At 43.7% G+C, this 23,440-nt stretch overlaps 1 protein-coding gene across 1 annotated transcript; it reads right to left on the reverse strand.

Annotated features, from left to right (window-relative positions):
• Positions 1-17,345: 17,345 nt before the first annotated feature.
• On the reverse strand, positions 17,346-23,099 carry LOC145357837 (CCN family member 2-like). The gene is made up of 5 exons (XM_080211372.1): positions 22,940-23,099; positions 22,138-22,360; positions 21,126-21,377; positions 19,652-19,863; positions 17,346-18,687 (listed from the first exon to the last, which is right to left on the reverse strand). Exons 1-5 carry the CDS (start codon positions 22,997-22,999, stop codon positions 18,388-18,390), a joined length of 1,047 nt encoding a protein of 348 aa, XP_080067498.1. The 5' UTR covers positions 23,000-23,099; the 3' UTR covers positions 17,346-18,387.
• Positions 23,100-23,440: the final 341 nt, after the last annotated feature.

Below are 23,440 nucleotides of genomic sequence, written 5' to 3' on the forward strand. Positions count from 1 at the left end.
TACTGCTTAACACCCAGATTATGGTATTCTCAAAACAACTTTAGGAATGAAAAATAATAATCCATAAATTACAATGCTGGGATTGGGTGAAAAATAAATACATTTTTAACAATATTATCAGTGGGTTCAAGTCTAGGATGTCCTCAAAGTGAAACTCAAAGCTGGTAAGACATTTCACCACTTTTGGTCAGTTTGGTTTGCCTCATGTTTCATCTCGGCCAGGTTGAGAAATGAGCAGTTGGTTAATGCGACAAAAGGATCTGAAGGAAGAGGGAAAAAAAGTCAAATGAGGATCAATTTATTCAACGGATATACTTATACTGTTTCTCTTTAGCTACGGCAGCCAAATGGCTAGGAACCAGGGTGAAGCATGCTTTAAATTCATTCTTCCTGGAAGTTACAACATACATTTAGCCAGCAGCTGCATGATATAATTTATAGACAAAGTATATTCTGTTTTATGTGCAGACTTGAAAGTAATTCTGGTCGAGAATCACAGATTTGAATGTACAGCAACTCCATCTTCAAAGGTTTTTCGTGGGGAGCTGCTTTGATCCCTACATGTGTAATCCAAAAGTATTATTCAGCCATTGCTTGTTACAGATTTGAAAACACAGTTTGTATGGCTCTTATTACAAGGCCTACAGAAATCAAACTCAGCCGGTTGTTCAACATTGTTCAACAATTCACCCAAATCCAGAATCATTCAGGCCCATTGTAAAGTTTACCCCAAGTGAGATCGACTAACTCAGCACAGAGTGAGATCTAACCCGTGACTTTCTGGTCTTCGCTTACCCACCAGGGAAAATTTTCTTCAATTCATTCCGGAGTGTGAATGTTGCTGGCAATGCCGAAATTTATTGCACAACCCAAATCGCCATTGATAAGAAAAGTGGTGAGCTGCCTGCTTCAACTGTGTAAGAAGTCTCACAACACCAGGTTAAAGTCCAACCAGTTTATTTGATAGTAATCCCACAAGCTTTCGGAAACGGTGTTCCTTCGTCAGGTGTGTGGAAGGTTCTGGTCAGAGAAGGGCATGTAAAATCACACACAGTTTACAGAATACTGATTAGAATGCAAATCTTTACAGCTAACCTGCTATTCAAGTCTTGAAAATGCAGACAATGTGAGTGGAGATAGCATTAGCATAGGTTAAAGAAATGTGTATTGTCTCCAGACAGGACTGTAAGTGAGAGTTTACAAGCCCAGGCAAGTCATAGGGGTTACAGATAGTGTGACATGAACCCAAGATCCCGGTTGAGACTGTCCTCATGGTGGCTATCAGTCTCTGCTCAGTGACTCTGCGCTGTTGTATGTCGTGAAGGCCGCCTTGGAGAACGCTTACCCGAAGATCAGAGACCAAATGCCCGTGACCGCTGAAGTGTTCGCCAACAGATAGGGAATTGTCGAGCGATGTTCATTCATCTGTTGTCATAGCGTCTGCATGGTCTCCCCAATGTACCATGCTCCAGGACGTCCTTTCCTGCAGCCGTGACAGAGTTTGCTTTCTGTGTTTTGCGCATGCCCTGTCTATCTATGCCTGAACACAGCGGGGTAGGATGAGGCCCATGAGTAGGCATTGATTGCCCAATTAGGACCCTCATTTGACCTTGGAGTAGGGAGGCCATCCAAGAAGAAGTGGTGCTCAGGAACTTTAAAGGGGTGGGATAGGCTATGGAGGGTCTATGGAACTGGAAGAGTCCTGCTGCTTTCTGACCTTTAATTGGTGGCCAAATGAAACACAAGAGCTTTGAGAACAAATCAAACTTGTACCTGTCCCATTGAAAGTGGATTAATTGCAGCAACAACTTCTTCAATAGTCCCCCATGTGTGAGCGACGCGATGTCTGTTTTGGGTGACCACCAGAGTGAAAATGAGCCCCAGGAAATTAGACATGGATCCAGCTCCTCTGCAGAATGAAGTTAGGCTGTATGGCTGTGGAACCACACTGCTCTGAACACATGTTATGCTCAGAAAATGGGTGGAGCACCCATAAATTTCGACCTCATTAAGTCTACAGACAAGTTAGTCAGGAACAATGCAATGAAGATTTCAAGATTCTGGGTGGCTAATTAAACCGCTAGTTAAAATTCTAGCTGGCATAGTGATTGGCACTGCTGCCTTACAGCGCCAGGGACCCGGTTCAATCCTGGCCTCGGGTCACTGTCTGTGTGGAGTTTGCACATTCTCCCCATGTCTGTGTGGGTTTCCTCCGGGTGCTCCAGTTTCCTCCCACACTCCAAAGATGTGCAGGTTAGGTGGATTGGCCATGCTGAATTGCCCCTTAGTGTCAGGGAGATTAGCAGGGTAAATATATGGTGTTACAGGGATAGGGTCTGGATAGGATTGTGGTCAATGAAGACTCAATAGGCTAAGTGGTCTCCTTAAAAGTTAAAGTTAATTTATTAGTCACAAGCAAGGCTTACATTAACACTGCAATTAAGTTACTGTGAGATTCCCGTAGTTACCTCAGTCTAGCGTGCCTGTGCCAGCACATCCTTCTGACTGTGGGAGGAAACCGGAGCACCCAGAGAAAATCCACACAAACACAGGGAGAATGTGCAGACTCCACACAGACAGTGACTCAAGCTGGGAATCAAACCCTGGTCCCTGGCGCTGTGAGGCAGCAGCGCTAACCACTGTGCCACCGTGTCGCCCCTTCACACTGTAGGGATGCTATGATTCTATGTTCACCGCAAACTGCGCTTTGTGCTAAGTTTTCAACACCAGTATCTTAAGTAAAATTAAAATTACTATCACATGAACCTGGGGAAAATTATTCTTTTAAAGTAGAAATCATGTTTGACACAATAAATTTCAGCATCAGATTTAGTGTAGCACTAAAACTATTGGATCCACTATTTTACATGATGGCAGTTTGGGTGTCTTTTTAAACCTTTAAGGACTCCAGTCTGATTCCAGCCAAATCCAAAAGATAACATTGTAATTTTCTATCTACTTCCAAGTGAACTAATGAATACATTGTAAAGCACTTCAGTTTGTACACACATTGTTTCAAATATACAGCACCTTAGCACAATGTTTCAAATAATTGAGCAAGGAATGATAGATCTTTCAGTGAGCAGGATACCAAAATGTAACATTCTGATATTTAGCACAATGGTTGGATGTCAGGATAAACATAAAATCCTTACAGTACAGAAAGAGGCCATTCAGCCCATCACATCTGCACTGACTCGCCAAAAGAACGTCCCATCCAGGCCCTCTTCTCCTCGCCATCTTTGAGCATTTACCATAACGAATCCACCAAATCTACATACCTTTGAACATTAAGGGGCAATTTAGCATGGCCGATCCCCCTAGCCTGCAGATCTTTGGACGATGGGAGGAAACTGGATAAACCAATGCAGACACTGAGAGAATGTGCAAACTCCACACAAACAATTGCCCGAGGCTGGAATCTAACCTGGGTTCCTGGCATTGTGAAGCAGCAGTGCTCATCGCTGTGTCACCAATGCTTTATCCTTTCACAAGGACACCAAGGAATTGCTGAAAAATGCAATCTGAAATAATCTCTTATCTCCCATGTGGGCAGCAAGCCAGAACAAAGAAAGATCATAAAACAAGCAGGAGCTTTACCATTGGCTGACATCAATGTGGCCTGCAGCTGCAATCCGGTTTTCTGGATTTATCTATTTACTCACAGGAAACCTTTGAGAGCTTTCAGTCACAATTAGGGAGCTGTAAACCGATAGATAACCATTGTTTCTCCTCAGTAACACTGTAAAGACCAGACAGAATAGGAACGGTCAATGTAATTTTCCACAAAGACTATCATTTCCAGTCTATTATCAGTCTAAACCACCAGGTTTTTGTTACTGTGCAGTTTTAGTTAACAGTAAAGATGAGGGTGGTGAATTCACTGTAATTTTACAATCTGTGTCCACAATCAGAGATTCTTTATGTCAGCAGCATGTTAAAAAGATTCCACCAGCACTTGTCATCTTCAGCCTCCATCAGCACAGAAACTTGCTGAACTGTAGGCAAAAAGAGTAAAGTACTCACTGTCCCAGATGCCTAGGAGCTGCCTGATGGCGATTGAATCTGAGGATCAGCATATCTCAGGCAAGGGGCAAAGTTGAGAAGGCAGGGCCTTCATGAACAGCCTCAGCCAGTATGGGAATTGAACCCACACTGTTGGCATTGCTCTATATCACTAACCAGCTGCCCGGCCAACTGAGCTAAATTGACCTGTAGGATATGGCCACTGGCAGCCCATCTCACTTGAATAACCATCTGATCCCTGGCTGAAGGACAACTGCTCCCAAGTATTATGAGACCGGTTGGTGTGCTTGCTTTCTGACCCCCACTTCCAGCCAAGGCTCAGGGCTCAAGAAGACCCCCCCCCCCCCCCCCCCCCCCCACACACAGGCAGGCAGGTAATTAGGCTCATTTAGAGCCTTGTTAAAGGTATGGTTAGGTGTTGACTGGGATTTTCCACTTTTCCCTCCAGCTTCCTAATGCAATGAAGGAAACAGACCAACATTATGCCCTGCTGACCTGGGTGAGGGTGCATGACCTGCCCTGTGGAGGGGCACCCTCCCAAAGTGGGGGCCTGGCTGCTTCTTTGTAGCTTTGATGAGAGTTTTTATGAAAATGCCTGAGAGGGCACCATCTTGTTGACGTGTCCTCCCCGTTCCTCTCCATGCACCACAGGCTGCTCTTCCTCTGGATGGCCTCTGATTGGACCTCCAGCTTTGACATCCCATCTGCCACCACAGGGTTCCATAAGAGGGCGCGTCCTGGGTCAGAATTCCAGGCCAAGGACCGTTTAACTGCACAGCGGTGGGTTCTGGAGCCGGAAACAGTGCCAGCTCCTGTTACCCGCCCAAAGGTGGAAATTCAACCCGCTTGCATCTAAACCCGGACAATGAGATTACAACACAGCGAGCGGTCACACCTGATCCTGTCTACGCATGGGTACTTTCCAGTGCGGGTGACTTGTTAGGGATCAAAAATACTTCTCTTGTCCAGAGGAACTAGTCCTAATTGCAATTTTCCAACTGCTAACCTAACTAAGACCAGTCGACTCTTGGACAGATGAGGGTCCAAATCTCCAATCACCTGTTCTGTATGTTTAATTGCTTTTAGGTGCATTGTAGTGGGAAAACCTGAATCTGCCTTCACTGCAAATCACTGACGAGTTTATATCATCGATGAGGTGTTCTTTATTTGGACAAACCTGTTTCATGTAGTTCTCTATATGACAAGCATTAATCTGGAGCTCAGTTTCAAGCAAGTGGCTCTTGAACATCTATATAGAAACCTCATTTGTGTACCCAGTGCTCTCACCAGGTGGTTATTCTTAGTGTTTGAAAATTCAGTTGCCTAAATTGTGCAAGCCAGCATGTGAGCTTATTTTGTTCTGCTTTCAAAATCAAAAGCACAATATTTCAGTCACATGTGGTTTAGACACTACCTGAGATTTCCTGGCCCCACGGTGGTAGGATCCAATATGGGAGACTTGACCCCCCCATCAAATGTCCATTGATTTTCAGCGGGACTGGACGATCCCAGTGGTGGGCAGGGCTGGAAAATCCTGTCCACCATTCCCATTGGCAGAAGTGTTGAGAAAGTCAAGGGCAAAACAAAAACCCAAAGGAAAACTTCTTAGCTCAGTGGACGGTTACGACCTGGAACTTTTTGCTTGAGAAGGCGATGTGGGTGGGTGGGGGGGTGTTTGGGGCTGTGGAGGCCGATTCCATCATCACTTTGTAAAGGGAAATACAGAGGAGTCTCAAGGGGAAAATTAATTGCAGGGTTACAGGGAAAGGGCAAAGAGGAGAGAGTGGGGCAGTGGGACTAGTTAAATTTCTCATGCAGAGTGCTGGCATTAGCTTGATGGGCCAAATGTCCTCATTCTGTGTTGTCATCATTCAATACTTCTATGAATCAAGTTTGCAAATAACGACCAACAACTGAAAGCAAGAATGGAGAAAGTTGTTGAATAATATTGTGGAAGATTTAACAGGATATTTAATTCTTTTAAAGAAAGGATAAATTTAGATAATGAGAAAGCTGAATTGGGGCCTGACCCAGCACAGGGAACAAACAATTCAGTTTAACAGCAGCACAGCAGCAGAGCGGTTAGCACTGCTGCCTCACAACACCAAGGACTGGGTTCGATTCCCGCCTTGGGTGACTGTCTATGTGGAGTCTGTAGGTTCTCCCCATGTCTGTGTGGGCTTCCTCTGGTTTCTTCCCACACTCCAAAGATGTACAGGTTAGGTTGATTGGCCAGGCTAAAGTGTCCCTTAATGTCTGGGCGTTAGCAGGCTAAATATGTGGTGATATGGGGATGGGGCCTGGCTGGGATTGTCCAGGCTCAATGGGCTGAATGGTCACCTTCTGCACTGTAAGGATTCTATGGACAGGGCAGAGTAGATCTAGTATGATAGGAGCTTGAAACAACGGTAATATGGGAGAATAAGATACAGGGACAGGATTACAAGTTTTCAAAATGTAAAAGCAAAAAAAAAGGTGTTACAGAGTGGCCCCCCTCAGCTCCAGGTGCATGAATTTCATCAGAACCCCCTTTTAATGAGGCTGCAAAGACTCAGAAATGTCAGAATATGTATTTTCTTATTATGAAATGGTGGCAGGAGGCAGCACAATGGGTTAACACTGCTGCCTCCCAGAGCCAGGGAGTGGGTTCGATTCCCGGCTTGGGTTACTGCCTGTGTGGAGTTTCTCCCCATGTCCGTGTGAGCTTCCTCCGGGTGCTCCGGTTTCCTCCCACGTGCTGGTTAGGTGCATTGACCCGATCAGGCGCCAGAGTGTGGCGCCTAGGGGAATTTCACAATGACTTCATCGCAATGTTAAATGTAAACCTTACTTGAAACTAATAAATAAATTCTAACTTGATTTATTTTGATGGGTGAATTGTTAGACTGAAGAAAATGTGAAGATTGATGGCGGAGACAGATTGAGACACAAGAGCTAAACACATTGCACAGCAAGGAGGCATCAGAAACTGGAGCAGATGGGGACCAGCTCGTGCAGGGAACATGTGGACAATTAGCACAGGCTGGAAAGAGAGCAGCAAACAGCAGCTGCAGGAAGAATTGAAGTGTATTTGTCTGGGTTTGTGACTGAGACAGATATGATGCAATGAGCTGAACAACGTTAAGTGTTTTTTTTGATGAGGGATGTTTTTCCTGGAACTTTCAAGGGAATACCCCTCTAATACATAGTATGTTCTAGAAACGTGTAACTTGCAGCATGGTGGTGTAGATAAACATGCAGCTGGTTTAATCAGGAAGGTGCACGAGGTTCTGAACATTACAAAGCCGATAAGAGGCTCTGATACAAGTGGTGATCAAGAGGGTGTGACAAGTACATTTCTACGTCTCAATAAAATGAAATCTCAAGTGTCGCCTCTTAGTGATGCTTTAATTAAATGACAGTAAAACAATATCGGAATAAATCCCTTAGTGTATCAGAAAGAATAAATCAAAGTAAAACTGTTCTTCTAAGAGAAATGATTGCATTTGGAATTTTAGGCAATATTTAGGACTGGAAAAAGCGTTCTGTTTTTTATGATGCGCTCGGCCTGTTTGGGCACAGGGAACCAGACTGAAATCTTCTGTAAAATGCACAAGGGTTTAACTGCATGTTTGCCGTGTTCCTCCCACCTCCAAAGGCTTCCTCCTGTTCCGATACAGGGGCTATTTGATGTGGTGGTTGGAGGGTCAGTCATCTCAGTCCCAGGGCATCGCCGCAGGAGTCCCTCAGGGTTAGTGTTGTAGGCCCAACCATCTTCAGCTGCTTCATCAACGAATCATAAGATTAGGAGTGGGGATGTTTATTAATGATTGCACAATGTTCAGCACCATTTACAAGACTTCACATTCTTATAAGCAGTCCGTGCCCATCTGCATTAAGACTGGAACAAAATTCAGAATTGGACTGACAAGTGGCAAGAAACATTTGGGCCACACAGACAATGACCATCTCCAGTGAGAGAGAATCTAATTATCCCTCCTTATCGTTCAGTTGATTATCATCACTGAATCCCCCACTATCAATATCCTGGGGGTTACTAATGACCAGAAACTGAACTGGACAACATATAAATACCACACCGACAGCTTAGAGGCTGGGAATTCTGTGGCGGGTAACTCACTCCTGACCCCCCCAAAGACTGTCCATCCTCTACAAGGCACAAGTCAGGAATGTGATGGAACACTCCCCACTTCCTGGAATTGGGTGCAGTTCCAACAACCCTCAAGAAGCTCGACACCATCCAGCCCTCTTGATTGGCACCCTCTCCACTAACTTAAACACTCACTCCCCCCATATCTGAAGCACAGTGGGCAGTAGTGTGTAATCTACAAGATGCATTGATGTACCGACACCACATGGACAGCAGCGATTCACAGAGGCGACTCTTTCTCTAGGGCAATTAGGGATGAGTATTAAATGCTGATCTAGCCCACCCACAACCCATGAAAGAATAAATATATCGGTGGCTTCATTGGCTGAGATCATATGCGAGTGCAAATGGGAAAATCACCCCAATAATTTAACAGTTTAAACAATCTTAAAAGGAGAAAGATTGTATGAATTTTGAAGGATTGTACACTGCTGTCAGCGCCCTCACATGGTGAAATTGAATATGCCACCTAAAGCTTAATTTGATCTGTTGACTAAATTTGCACACCCCAGGGCAACATATTTGGGTTAGACTCCTGCTGGTGTGACTTGAATACAGTTGTTGAAATAAGCAGGAATTTAACGTGAGCAAGTTATCCAGCACACTAAAAGTTAACTTGGGGGGGCGGGGGGGAGGGCGGTGTGTTTGTTGGGGTTGGGGAATTTTACTTCCTGTATTAATAAAAAGGGACAGTTACTAAACTGGCAACCCATATTCCATCCCTCCTGATAGGAAATATAATTTGGAAACAATAGGCCACTGCTAACTCATTGTCAGCTAAAGTCAACATTACGCCCAAGGGAAATTGAAATTCCCAAGGGTTTTCAAATGAGTCTGAGTTGATTGCTGAACTGCGAAGCGATTTGATTGTTCCAATAACAGTGTCTGTTCAGCTCAAGTCTGGTCACAAGGATTGATGGTGTAGGAATAAAAATAGCTGATTGAGGCTGAGAAACCCGGCTTATTCTCGCTTCAAGATTAGCTTTGCACAAGCCCAAAACAAGCCATGACTGAATATGATTTATTTTGGTGCAGGCTGCTGCCACTTTCTGTCTGGTTCAGCTGGGAGCTCAGTTCTGTCTCTGTGGCTCAGAGAAGTGCCACAAGCAATACTCTGCTTTTAAAGTCCTCTACCCTACAATTAAATTTTCAGTAAATTTCTGTCTTGAAGTTTCACCGCAGTCCAATTTTGCTGTCATCTATTGAGGTGTGGTCGCGTGGTGTTTATGTTACTGAACTGATAATCCAGAGGGCACAAAGTTAATTCCCTCGGTTGAGAATTTGAATTCAGTTTAACATTTGCAAGCTTATGGGTGAATGTATTAACTGCATGTAAAAATCCAGCATGGGTACGTTAGACTGTCATCCACTTTGGGTACAGACAATGCTTTAACCCAGAGTACTCAATTTCCAAGCTTTAATAACTTTGTACACAAGTGAGAACATGAGGCACGCTGTATTTCTGGGTGTTCTGTTAATTCATACAAACAATTAAGCAGTTATAATTAATTACAACAAATGAGAAATGAGCAACTTTCTAATCCATCGTTTGCAAACATATCCACCAATCATAGCATAGCCTTTTGCCCTTATCCAGTAGAAAACTGTCTCCTACGAATCCTTCTTTAGCATAATATGTCCCCATATCTTTGGTATGAAATTGTCTTATTTTCCATCTTCTGGTGAAGGCTGAGGATGACAAGGTGAAGATTAGTCGCTTATCCTGAATACACAGGACTGGGTTCTCTGGAGGCCTCGTATGCTAATAAGTATTTTCCATTACTTGACAGAGTATGGAACTTTAATTTTCACAATTGTTGTAACTTCTACAAGAATAAGATTCTAATACGGAAATAAAAAGTATCAACAAAGTATCATTAAGGGTGAACACAAAGATGTCAGATTTCCATTAAAAATGAAACAATTTCACTGATATCCTTTGGGGCAGGGAACCGACTGCCCTTACCCAGTCTGGCTAATGTGTGACTCCAGACCCACATCCATGTGACTGACAATTAACACCCTCTGAAATGACCAAGCAAACCTATTCAGGAACAATGATCTTCTCAAGGGCAATAAGTGACGGCCTTGCCAGGTGATGTCCACATCTCAGGTATGAGGGAAACAACGTTACAGATCAATATCGTTACGGATATGTGCAAGGTAGAATATTCAGCTGGAGCTTTCTGGCTGTTTACACCAGTGGGATCTTCTGGTCCAGCCGACAGCGCACCCCTGGGTTCCAGGCAGTGAGAGGTGCATTCATTGGGAAACTCTGTTGACAATAGCAGAACCAGAAGATCCTGCCTCCGCCACCGCGAAACACACAGCGGGTTGTGTTCAGAATCCTGCTCTTCATTTATCTGCTGGAGATAAATATTATGGCCAGAGCTCTCCGGCTGTTCACAGCCCGCTGTCATTGCAAGCAAGGATGGAGGATTTGGCGCTCAGCCAAATCTTTGTTCACTGTAGCAGGACCCGGGACCAGAGAAATCCACTGGCATGAATGTCTGGAAAAGTCCAGCCAATATCTATTCAACCTTTTGAAAAGAACATTTTGTGCTAAAAGAAGGATGCTTGCCAACAGTAGCTACTAAGTTCAATTGTGATGGCCCTAAGCTACTTTATGGAGATACAGGGTCTACAGAGCTTTGAGATATAATGGCTAAGATAAGACCCGGATTGAAACCATGCCACCCACCTTTTGGATGTTAAAAAGACTGGATTTGAACTAACAGACAGAGACAGTCACAGGACACAGCACAGGAAGGTCAGCTACTATCCATCCCCTCACAAATGAGACCTCACTGAGGTTTGCAAACCCACCAGAAAAGCTCATTGCTGCAAGCCAAGAATTCTTAAAGGAGGATTTAAACTCAACATCAGTGTGTTGAAAGAAGAGAATCAAGCAGCCATGACTGTAGAGTGACAGCTTCACCGAGAAACCAAAGTATCCTAGTCACCATGGAAAAATCACTGCCCAACTGTAAACAAGCATTTGGACAATCTGTGAGTATTTTTTCTGACTTTACGTTTTTTTACAGAATCATAGAATTGTTAAGGTGCAGAAGGAGACCATTCAGCCCATCATCTTTGTACTGGATCTGCAAATAAATATCATGACTTAGTGCCATTCCCCTCCCTTTCCCTGTACCCCTAAATGTTGTTTCTATTCAAATAATCATCCACTGTCCTCTTGAATGCCTCGATCGAACCTGCCTCCACATTTCCAGGCAGTGCATTCCAGACCCAAACCATTTGCTGTGTGACTTTTTTTTTCTTTTCTCTCACCTCACATTTACTTCTTTTGCAAATTATTAGATCTGTGCCCTCTCATTCTCCTTTTACGAGCAGGAACAGTTTCTCTCTATCTACTCTGTCCAGCCCCCTCACTATTTTGAACATCACCATCAAATTTCCTCTTAGCCTTCTTCTCTCCAAGGAGAATAATCCTAACCTCTCCAATATATCCTCATAACTGAAGTTTCTCATCCCTGGAGCCATTCTTGTAAACCTCTTCTGCACTCTCTCCAGTTCATTTACATCCTTTTGATGGTGTGGTAACCAGAACAAGTGTGCAATACGCTAGCTGAGGACTAGCTAATGTCTTATAAAACTTGAACATAATCTCCTTGCTCTTGTAGTCTATGCCCATATTGATAAAGTCCAGAATACTTCATGCTTTATTGACTGCTCTCTCCACCTGTCCTGCCAACTTTAATGAACATACACACCCAGGTACCTCTACTGAAGGATTTCACCCCTTATTTTATATTGTTTCTCACACTTCTCCCATTAAACTTCATCTAACACCTATCTGCCCACTCCATCAACATGTCTATATCCTTTTTAATTCGTACATTGTCCTTCTCACAGTTTACAATACTTCCAAGTTCCTTATCATCCACAAACTTTGAAATTATCCACTGCGCATTAAATCTATAATGATGGCAGCTGTGTGTGCCATCTGCAAGATGTACTGCAGGAACTCACCAAGGTTCCTGCAGTAGCACCTTCCAAACCCAGGACCACTACCATGTAGAAGGACAAGAGCAGCAGACACCTGGGAACACCCCCACCTGGAGATTGCCCTCCAAGTCACTCACCATCCTGACTTGGAAATATATCGCCGTTCCTTCACAGTCGCTGGGTCAAAATCCTGGGATGTTCTCCCTAACAGCACTGTGGGTGTACCTACACCTTTGGAACTGCAGCGGTTCAAGAAGACAGCTCACCACTGCCTCCTGAAGGGCAATAAAAGCAGGTCTAGCCAGTGATGCCTATGTCCCGGAAAGGAATTAAAAAAAAATCAACCCAGGAGCAGCACACAGAGAGAAATCAGCTCACTCCGCCTTCCATGGTTGTAACCATATGTTTGATCTTAAATTCCCTCCAAAACAGCCGAGAAGGAAGGAAAATTATTCAGTTGTGATGTGTTACTGAGGGAAACCAGGGCAGTGGGTGCTGGCCTTGCCACTGATGCTCAGATTCAGAGACAAAATTAAGTTTCACCAATAGGTTTTTAATTCTGCTAAAGAGAATTTTTTTCTATCTTCTGAAGCAAGTTTGTGAAACTGAAATTAGTTGAATGTTGTTAGCACATCACAGAAAAACTGACGGTAATATTGAAATATTTACCAGGCTATATCAGAAGAGGAAAATAAAAAGAATGTGAAGAGCAACTCTCTCAATGTTAATTTACACAGGAGGCTGAAGACTCACCTAAGGCCAGCAAGTTCAGTTAGTATTGCTTTGTAAGTGTCCCAAGCACAGTATTTCACTATTAGGGGATGGGAGTGGGCATCAGGGCTAGACTGCTCTCCACCTCTTCACCGTCTGATCAATTTCACCTGCAGAAAATAACTCCTGGAAATGACTGTAAGGACTTGGAACAATTTGTGATCAGCACAAAGCCAGGAACAGTCTGTACCAGAGAGAGCTGGAACCAACCTAGCCTTCGGGGTCAGTAACAGCCAACAGTCTGAATGTAGGGCAGCACGGTGGCACAGTGGTTAGCACCATGCCTCACTGCGCCAGGTACCCGGGTTCAATTCTGGCCTAGGGTGGAATTTGCACCTTCTCCTTGTGGCCACGTGGATTTCCTCCGGGTGCTCCAATTCCCTCCCACAGTCCAAAAACGTGCAGGTTTGAAGGATTGGCCCTGGTAAATACATGGGATTATGGGGATAGGGCCTGGGGTCAGATAAAAGAAATGGTGGACTAGGCCAAATGGCCTCTTCCAGCACTATTGGGATTTTATGATTCTCTGAACCCACTAGGATTGGGAATGGAGAAAGGTGGATATTAAAAATAGCCCCGCACTGGTGTGCCAGCTCACCAGCTCCGTCCCAGTCCCAGTCGTTTTTATGGAGGTGGGATCGGCCGGGGGTGGGGCACAGCATTACCTACCCTGATATAGAAAATAGCCATCAGGGATCAGTAAGATATGGAAGGCAATTAAAAGATGATTATCTTCCACTGCAGCCTCTTGCCCCTTTCAAGATGGTCCTCCAGCTTTGTGGACTCAGTTGGATGAGAGCCTGTCTTCAGCCCAGTTAGGAGGTAGGGATGTGCCCAATGAGGGACCTGGGAATGATATCTCTCACCCACCCCGCTGAGTGAAAACTTGCCCAAATTTGCCTCTGATCAATAAGGGAATTGAGAAGATAAGGATTACTGGGGGGAGAAGGGAGGTGGGAAATTAGAGTAAAAGGCACAGTCAGATCAGACGTGATAGTATCGAATGGTGGAGCAGACTCGATGGGCAGAATGACCTTCCTGTGCCAATGCTCTTAAGTCTAATGACTTGCTCAGCCCTCCATCTCTGAGTCGGGTGTGCTATCCAAGGGGTGGGCGGAGGAGGTGCCCTCGAATGGCAAATGCAGCAACCTTCCTTACGCCCACCTTCGCCCGGTCAGCCATCAGAATGGGGGAGAGCGGTGGGGGGGAGTTATTGAGGCATGGATCCATCACTGACTGTCTCCCGTCTTCAGATTTATTGTGTCGATCACTGGGATAGAGTTGACTGGCCAATTTATTAAACACAAACAGCTTTTGGAAAAAAAGTGTAAAACATTGTGAAAGATTTACAGCCTGTTCAAAGGGTCATAAAAATGTTTGCCCAGTCTGTAGCCACGTCATCATTTAACCTTCCCAGTAAACACTCTATGGGCTGCTGGTTTTCTCTGCCAAGCTCCACTCACACTGCCCCAGTTATCCAGGTCACTGTCTCTGCCGCCCTCTTCTGGGAGTGAGTTTCATCGCAGGGATTAATGTGTCTTGTATTAAGGCCGCAAGAGTTGTCCATTTTCAATTGACAAACATTCATTATGTCGCCGCGGACCGAAAGGAATCACCTCAATTCAGGTTCTTTCCATTCAGTTTGACCTCCTCCGTCAATCTCTTCCTGTTGCCCCAATTCACCCAGACAGAACCCAGATCCAAGCTCGCGTTTTAAATCAATGGTACAATGGAAACCAGGCACAGCTCCTCGCTTTCCATTATGAAACAGTTTGCCACTTTGCCAGCATTCCAACACTAGAGCAACAAGCCAGTTAAAGGCAGGTTCTGACCCAAACTGTTGGATGCAAACAGGATTTAATGAGTTTCATGCCTGAGTCAGTGCTGGTGCATTTGAACACAGTTGAAGATGGAATAATATTGTTCTGGTACAAAAGGCAATATCAGCATTGTCTAAAATCTATTTTTGGCTGTTCCCCCTTTTTTCCCCCCTTTTTTTCCCTTTTGTAGAATCACTACAGTGCAGAAGGAGGCTATTTAGTCTAACCTGCACTGACGACAATCCCACCAAACCCTTACTCCACATATCATTCCTCAAGCAACGTACAGCCAATCAAGTATTTCAGAAATCCAATCACTATTTAATGTGACAGCCAATTTGTTCACAGCAAGTTTCCCTGGCAACAAGATGATAACCAAATAATCTGTTCCAGTAATTTAGAAATCTCATAACACAGGTTAAAGTCCAACAGGTTTATTTGGAATCACGAGCTTTCGGAGCACCGCTCCTTCACCAGCCACCTTATGGCTACAATCAATTTAGTTGAATTTGCCGTCTTCCAATCATCAGGAACCATTCCTGAATCTTTTGAGTTTTGAAAGGTGATCACCAATGCATTCACTTTCACCATAGCAACTGCTTTCAATGCTCTGGGATGGAAAACACCAGGTCCCAGGCATCCAATGACCTTCACTCCCATTAATTTCTCCAATACAATCTTCTTACTAATAGTAATTTCCTTTGCTTCCTTATTCTTCATGTTGTCCTTTGGATCTCTAACTCTGGGAGAATTCTTGTAGCTTCCTCAGTGAAGTGAGATACAATGACTCTGATTTTACCGCACCGATTTCGGGGCAGCTGTGCCAGTAAAATCAGAGCCAATGGGACGATTTTGTGCCTGTATTCACCATCAGTGCAAACAGTGACATGGATGCAAAATCTTGTGTGAATTAGAAAATGAGATTCTTGCCAGCGAGATCTTTGATTTTTGATTGGATTTGATTTGATTTATTATTGTCACATGTATTAGCATATAGTGAAAAGTGTTGTTCGTTGTGTGCTATACAAAGCATACCATTCATGGAGAAGGCAATGAGAGAGTGCAGAATGTAGTGTTACAGTCATAGCTGATGTACAGAAAGATCAACTTAATGCAAGGTAGGTCCATTCAAAAGTCAGACACAGCAGGGAAGAAGCTGTTTTTGAGTTGGTTGGTACTCTTTTTCCTGAAGGAAGAAGGTGGAAGAAAGAATGTCCAGGGTGCGTGGGGTCCTTAATTATGCTGGCTGCTTTGCTGAGGCAGCAGGAAGTGTAGACAGAATCAATGGATGGGAGATGGATTTGCATGGTGGATTGAGTACATTCATGACTTTTTGTAGTTCCTTGTGATCTTGGGCAGAGCAGGAGCCCATACCAAGCTGTGATACAACCAGAAAGAATGCTTTCTACGATGCACCTGTTAAAATTGGTGAGAGTCGTAGCTGACAGGCCAAATTTCCTTTGTCTTCTGAGAAAGTAGAAATATTGGTGGGCTTTCTTAACTGTAGTGTCAGTATGGGGGAGAGCGGGAACCAGGACAATTTCTTGGTGATTTGGAGACCTAAAAACCTGAAGCTCTCGACCCTTTCTACTTCGTCGTCGTAGAAAGTGCATCCATCCCATTGCAAAACTGGTTCAACAAACATGATTTCTCATTCATAAATCCATGTTGATTCTACCCAATCATCTAAGTGTCCATTTATCATATCCTTTACAACAGTTTCCAGCATTTTCTCCAATGCTGATTTAAGACTAACAGGTCTGTGGTTCCCTGTTTTCTCTCTCCTTCCCTCCCTCCCTGCCAAAATTAAGGATGCGACACATACCAGTTTCTGCCCCATTACCCGGTAGCGTATCTCATTGTGAGGCCTTACCATGTGTAGATTGATTGTCATATTTCCGTGTATTACCATCGGACTATGTATTGGCTGTGAAACATCCTGCTGCCAACAAGACCAAATGCAAGACCATTCTTTTAAGCATCTGGAATGAGTGTCAATTTTCAAGTCTTCTTCAAGCCACTGAATGGAGTTAAAATTATGACACTGCCCCTTTAAAGATCAGGATCACATGTCAAATGTGACACTGCCCCTTTAATATTAAACTCCATCCCTGATGTTTCTTTAAAGGATGCGGAGCAAACCCGTGACACTGCTCCTTTAAGAATTAGGTGGAAACCTCAATTGTGATCCTGCTTCTTCAATGATCTGGATTGAGTGTGAACCATAAAACTGCTTGTCAAAGAGCTGGGTGAGTGTCAATTGTAGTCTGCCCTCAAACTTCTAGCTGAATATCTTGAAACCTTCTATTTCCAGCTTTGCTGCTGAGGTTCCTAGTTGATGTTATGACAAAGTTGAGACCTTAGAATCAATGCTGAGGGGATTCTGGTCACAGCTGCCTAATTTGGCTGTGACAGTTGGCAATCACTCTATTTTTCATTAACCAGTTAATGAATGTTCTTATTTATGTCACCGTTTTACACTTACACTCAATGTTTGGTAGAAAATGTAATATATGGCAAAGTGCTGTCATTGGTAATATATTGATACCTCTGACTATAATTTTTTATGAATGGATAAGAAGGGAATGGTCCAATTCGAAGACAAGTCATTTATATAAAAAATAGAATTTTTTATTATTCTAAAGTGCAACAAATATTTACTTCTTTCCCAACCTTACAGAAACAGCTTCTATAAAAAGAGCTACAACAGTGTGATAACATAAATTATAGTACAAAACTGTACATTTATATTTACAGTATTTACACTAATCATATCATTCTGACATGGCAATCACAACAATTTTTTTTGCCACACACTGACATTTTGGAATTCACACGAGGCAGGATTGATCAGATGTCTAAGCTGGTTATAATTCAAAAGGATTAAAACTGAAACAGATTCAATTAAACATTTTTAGCAGTGTCCGCAACTGGTTCACTAATGCAGCATTCTACACAGTGAAAACTGTCTGCTGATGATCACAAACTAATGTCAGTGATTTGATTTTACGAATGTGTGCCAGTAAGTGGCATGGGGAGGCAAACAGACTAGACAATCCTGGGGAAACCTCTCCATGACCTTCCATTAGATAATGAGGAAGCTCGTCCATAAATTTGTAAAACTGGTCCCCTGGTTTCACAATGAACTGTTTGTGCATTTCTTTGAGACTTGTGCCACCGAGACACTGTGCGGCATTAGCACACAAATACTAACTCCAGAGTAGTTTAGCTCAGGAAATTTACATGAACAAATGGATATTTTCCCTTTCGTCTTACAATTCAAATTCAGATGCTGTCGGATAATTTCTCAAGTATAGCTTCAATGTTAGACTACAATTTATATTCCAGAAATACAACACTACACAATTCAGGACTACAGGAGGGAAGAATTCAAAAACAACCAAGATTGGGAAGATTTTTCACACTTTGGGTGAAACTTCAAAGTTCACATTTAGCAAACTGTTTTCAAACACTTGATATTCAAACAAGGGTAATGATTGTAACAAGGTATTATGGATATAAGAGCTGGTATATATTTATCTTTCCTTGTAAACTGAGAAAAAATATTCTAATCACTGCAGATACCACTGGAATCTAGGAGATGTTTATACAGGGCCCTCACAGCTAGTCAATAATGAGAGGTCACTGCTTTTATGTAGCATAGTCACCAATCATTCTCCTGTAATATGTTGACAGAAAAATGTCATTGTCAGAGGGACAATCGTGATGACAGGAACAAGTTTTGATAAACATCATCTTTCTCTTGATAAGATCTCCCTCTGGACACTTGAACTCCATGGGCAGGGTGACAGTGGAGTAGGGGGTGCAGCATCTCCCATCGGTGCACACGCCGCAGAACTTGGGCCGATAGGATCTCATGCTGGTGCAACCAGAAAACTCAAACTTCATCGACTTGGAAGGCCTTGAAGTACGGACGCACCTCTTTCCTTTCTGTGAAACGAGGAGCAAAGTTAGAGATATCTCTGAGACGCTTTCTGGGTATCACATCAAACAATAATTTGTAAGCGAAGCTTCAGATCTGCTGTGTAATGATTGTTATACCCATTACATAGGTTTTCACCCTGTGACAGTGAGGGAGAATGGCTAACTCGGCAAGGCCTAGGGAACCAGTCTGACTCACTGCCACAGCAGTTGATGCATCTACTGAATTACAAGGAGGTTCAGACTCTGCTGGACATCATATTTTGTGCAGTGGGTGGTGTTCACTCTGTACAAACTAAAAATTGTAGCATTATCACTGCCGATAAACAAAGGCCAACAAGCCAAGATATTTGCTGGAATTCTATGCCCTGCCTACCACAGAATTGGAGTGGGGCTGACAATGTCCAAAGATCTTGGGCGGAGATTTTTGGTCTTGCTTAAGCGAGGCTTAAAATCCCACCTATTATTAGGGATATTGGGGCAGTGGAATGGCAATCTAATATGATTTCACTGAATGGGCTAATAGGCTAGAGGAGCTAAATCAGGTTTGTCCACAAATTTTCTAATTTTTCTTCTTGGAGGATGGGAAAGGAAATAGGTTCAGAGGAATGAATATTTATCTCTGTTACTCCAAACAGGTCTCTATCTGTGTCCAAGCTGCAGATGAGAAGATTAATTTATCACCATTGAGCGCTTATTATGTGAAACATCTTCTCCTGTTTGTGCCTCCAGTTGGTGGTGTTCCCATGTGTCTGTTGCCCTTGTCCTTCTAGATTTTAGCAGCGTGGGTTTGGAAGGTACTGACTAAGGAGACTTGGTGATAATCTTCATGTGAAATTCAACTAGTATACAGAGATATCATTGGTTTCTATGAAATCTGTAAATAATTTAAATCTCTGGCAAAAGCTCCTTCAAAGCAAGTGAAGGCAGGCAGTTGAAACGGGAATGATTTGATTTTTGCGGAGTTTAATACCTTAATACTTCTCTCGAGCTGAGCGTCACAGGGCCGGATCATACACAGTCTGCTCTGCTTCTCCAAGCGACATTTGCTGTTGTCATTAGTTACCCTGGTGGAAAGTCCCATTCCACATGACTTTGAGCAGGCACTCCAGTCCGTGGTTTGGACTATACAGTTGTCTCGAACTTGACTTGAATCAGGCCCAAAAATGGCTTCTTGTCTGTAAACTGAAAATTTAAAGAAAATTCACTGACCTGATAGTATATCAATATGTAAACAGATTGTCATCGAAGTCTATGGCACAGGCCATCGTGTCTGCACTGGTCAAAGACAAACCACCTAACTATTCAAATCCCATTCTCCAGCACTTGGCCCCTAGCCTTGTCTGTCATGGCATCACAAGTGCATATCTAAATACTTCTTAATCGTTCCGAGGGTCTCTGCCTCCACCATCCTTTCAGTCAGTGAATTCCAGATAGTCGCCACCCTTGCGGTGAAAAAAAGTTTCTCCCCACATTCCCTCTAAGCCTCCTGTTTCTTGCCTAAAATCTATGCCCCCTCCCCGCCTCCCCCAGTCACTGACCTCTCCACCAAGGGGAAAAGTTTACTCCTGTTGACTCCCTCAGAATTTTATACATCTCAATCATGTCCCCCCTCAGTCTCCTCTGCCCCAAGGAAGACAATCTTTCTCTCTCCAACCTTCATATCTAAAACTCCCTAGCCCAGGCAACATTGCCTCTGCACCCTTTCCAGTGCTGTCACATCCCTCCTATAAGATGGATTCCAGAATAACACATAACACTCTAGCTTGCGGCCAAACCAATGTCTTAAAAAGAAATTTTTCCATTTGGAAAATGTCTCAATTTGAGATCAACAAGGTAACTTATTTCCTTGCAATAGTCAATGTTTATTAGCTGGATGCCTGACTATCTTTACTAGACTAGATGGACCTTTGCAGGTAGATGCAAGGAAGATGTTTCCGATGGTGAGGGAATCCAGACCAGGGGGTCATGGTTTGAGGATTCAGGGCAGACCATTTAGGATGGAGGTGAGGAGACATTTCTTCACCCTGAGAATGGTGAGCCAGTGGAATTTACTACCACAGGAAGTAGTTGATGCCAAAACTTTGAATGTATTCAAGAGGCAGCTGGATATTGGGGTGAATGGGATTAAAGATTGTGGAAAAAAAAAGCAGGATTAGACTATTGAGTTGGATGATCGGCCATGATCATAATGATGGCAGAGCAGGCTCGAAGGGCTGAATGGCCTCCTCTTGCTCCTATTTTGTATGTTTACTATTGCAATATCAGTAAACAACACTTTAGCGAATGGTTGCTAGTCAACATTTCCAGTCTTTTCCCATTTGTGCTGAGTGTTCAGTATAGACCAGTGGCCTCATGGTTGTTATTAGGAGTTATATTTCCAAGACAAAAGGTAGTCAAGTGAAGGCACTCAGTTGATTAATGATAAACAAAGGATTAACCCTTACCAGCCATGGCAGCATTGAAGACAGAGTGATCTTTAGGCTTGTCACAAACCCACTCCTCACAGCATTTTCCTGGGATTTTCACTCGTCTGGGTGCAGGACAGTCTGGGCTCGGCAGCCGCACGTCATCGCGACAGAACGGGACGCAGCCAATTGCTCCATCCATACAAGTGCACTGATACTTGCAGCTGGGTTGGAATATCTCCCCGCTCCTGTAGATCACTCCTCCCAAGTCACAGGTGGCGCCCTCCCGAGCTAGGGGGCAGCAAAGCCAGGAATTAGAAAGACAAACTCTAAAATACAATACATGTGATGAGAAAGGTAACCAAACTGAAATATTAATTGTTTCTCTCCCCTGTGATGCTGCTGGATTTGAATGTTGTTGGCTTTATTTTATTACATTCAATCCTACCACATCGGAATGATAGAATAGAATCTCTGCTGTACAGAAGGAGGCCATTCAGCCCATTGAGTCTGCATTGACTCTCCAAGAGTCTTTGTACCAGTCCCGCCTCCACTATATCCCTAAAGAACACCAAAGATTACAAGTTTTGGATAGATTCTGTTGCGAGGGGGATCACCATTTCAAATCTTTCAAGTCTGCCTCACCAAGGTGCAAGAAGCAGCTGGATATTGGGTTGGGTGGCACAGTGGTTAGCACTGCTGCTTCACAGCACCAGGGACCCGGGTTCAATTCTGGCCTTGAATGACTGTGCAGAGTTTGCACATTCTCCTTGTGTCTGCGTGGGTTTCCTCTGGGTGCTCCGGTTTCCTCCCACAGTCCAAAATATCTGTATGTCAGGTGGATTGGCCATGCTAAATTGCCCCTTAGAGTCACAAGTTGTGTAGGTTAGGAAGATTAGCCATGGTAAAATGTGTGGGAATACCAGGAGAGGGCCTGGGCAAGATATTCTGTGCCGATTCAATGGGCTGAATGGCCTCCTTCTGCACTGTGGGAATTCTATGATTATATATAATAAAACAAACTATTCCTTCGGGTTCAGGAGTGGCTTACCCAAGCAGATGCCAGTTTGTTGGTTGGAGTGAGTGGACAGATTGCAGTATAGCCCCTTGTGTTGGTCACAGGGCTGTTTCACATCGCACACATCACCCAGTTGCCTGGCGCAGACCTTACAGCAACCACAGCCATCAGTGAGCAAGCTGACCCCAACAGGACAGCCTGGGGGTCCCGGGGGACAGCGACAGGGGAACACACACTCCTGAGCCCCAACTGCAGCCTGAATAAAACAAAAACAAAACCAGTTAAAAATAGGACGGTGCAAACTGGGCAAGTTAAACAACAACATGCAAAGCTTTTTTAATTAAAACAGACAGGAATTTACAATACAGAATTCCAAGCGAGGGCACATGAAACAGAATTGGCCTCAAAGCACTGAATGAGATCCCCAGCTACACAAAACACATTTGTGTTAATGTTGCAAAACATCCATTTCAAAGGATTTGCTTATACAATGAGTGAAAAGATGTGTTTTTTTTAAAACCCACAGGTTAAATTGCACAACTCATGCAGGATAGCAGTTTATTTTATTGTGACAATCTGTAAATCACCCTCCCCTCACCCCCCAGCAAAACCAAGTGAGATATAATCTGATCTATTTAATCCTAATTTAATGTAGTGTCGAATTTACTTTCAAACGTGCTTGGTGATATAAAGGGACCTGTGCGGAGAGGGATGGGGATAATCTCCAACATCACCTTCCCACCACTTCCCCCCCCAACCCCTTACAGAACGTCCTAATGAATACGGTGCTTCCCCCCATGGTCGATCAGCTGCTCGGTGTGAAAAGTGAACCTACCCAAGAAAGGACGAGGGCCAGCGTCAGACAGCGGAGCGCAGTCTTCTCGACTTCAGACATATTCGCCAAGGCTTGGTTTTACTCCAGATAACCGAAAGGTTCGGCTTTCTCCAGCACAAACTCTCAGCTGAACTCCTCCAGACTGTGCTAAAGCCGGGGGAGAACGGAGTCTCCTTAAATAGCCGGGGAGAGGGCGGCTCAGCCTCCTGAATAACATTCCACAGAAGCCAGATGTCTGCAGCATTCTTTCAATTCCTGATTCCCAAAGTGCTTTCACACCGAGCCACCGCCAACACATCCTACCTGAAAAGAATTACTTGAAACATTTTTGTTTAGCAGAAAGAACCCACTAGAAGAAGGATATTTTTTTTAAGAACTTCAGCTTCCAAAGTCAATGACATTTTGGGTCAAAGAAAGCTGTGATGTGAATCCGTAATAGTTTTCAAAAGGGAAGTTGGTAAATATTTGCAAAAGGACCATTTTAAAGGCATGAGGTTCAGA

The sequence above is a fragment of the Carcharhinus amblyrhynchos genome, chromosome 24, assembly GCF_965287045.1.
Source record: "Carcharhinus amblyrhynchos chromosome 24, sCarAmb.v2.hapA, whole genome shotgun sequence".
Classification (NCBI taxonomy): Eukaryota; Metazoa; Chordata; class Chondrichthyes; order Carcharhiniformes; family Carcharhinidae; genus Carcharhinus; species Carcharhinus amblyrhynchos.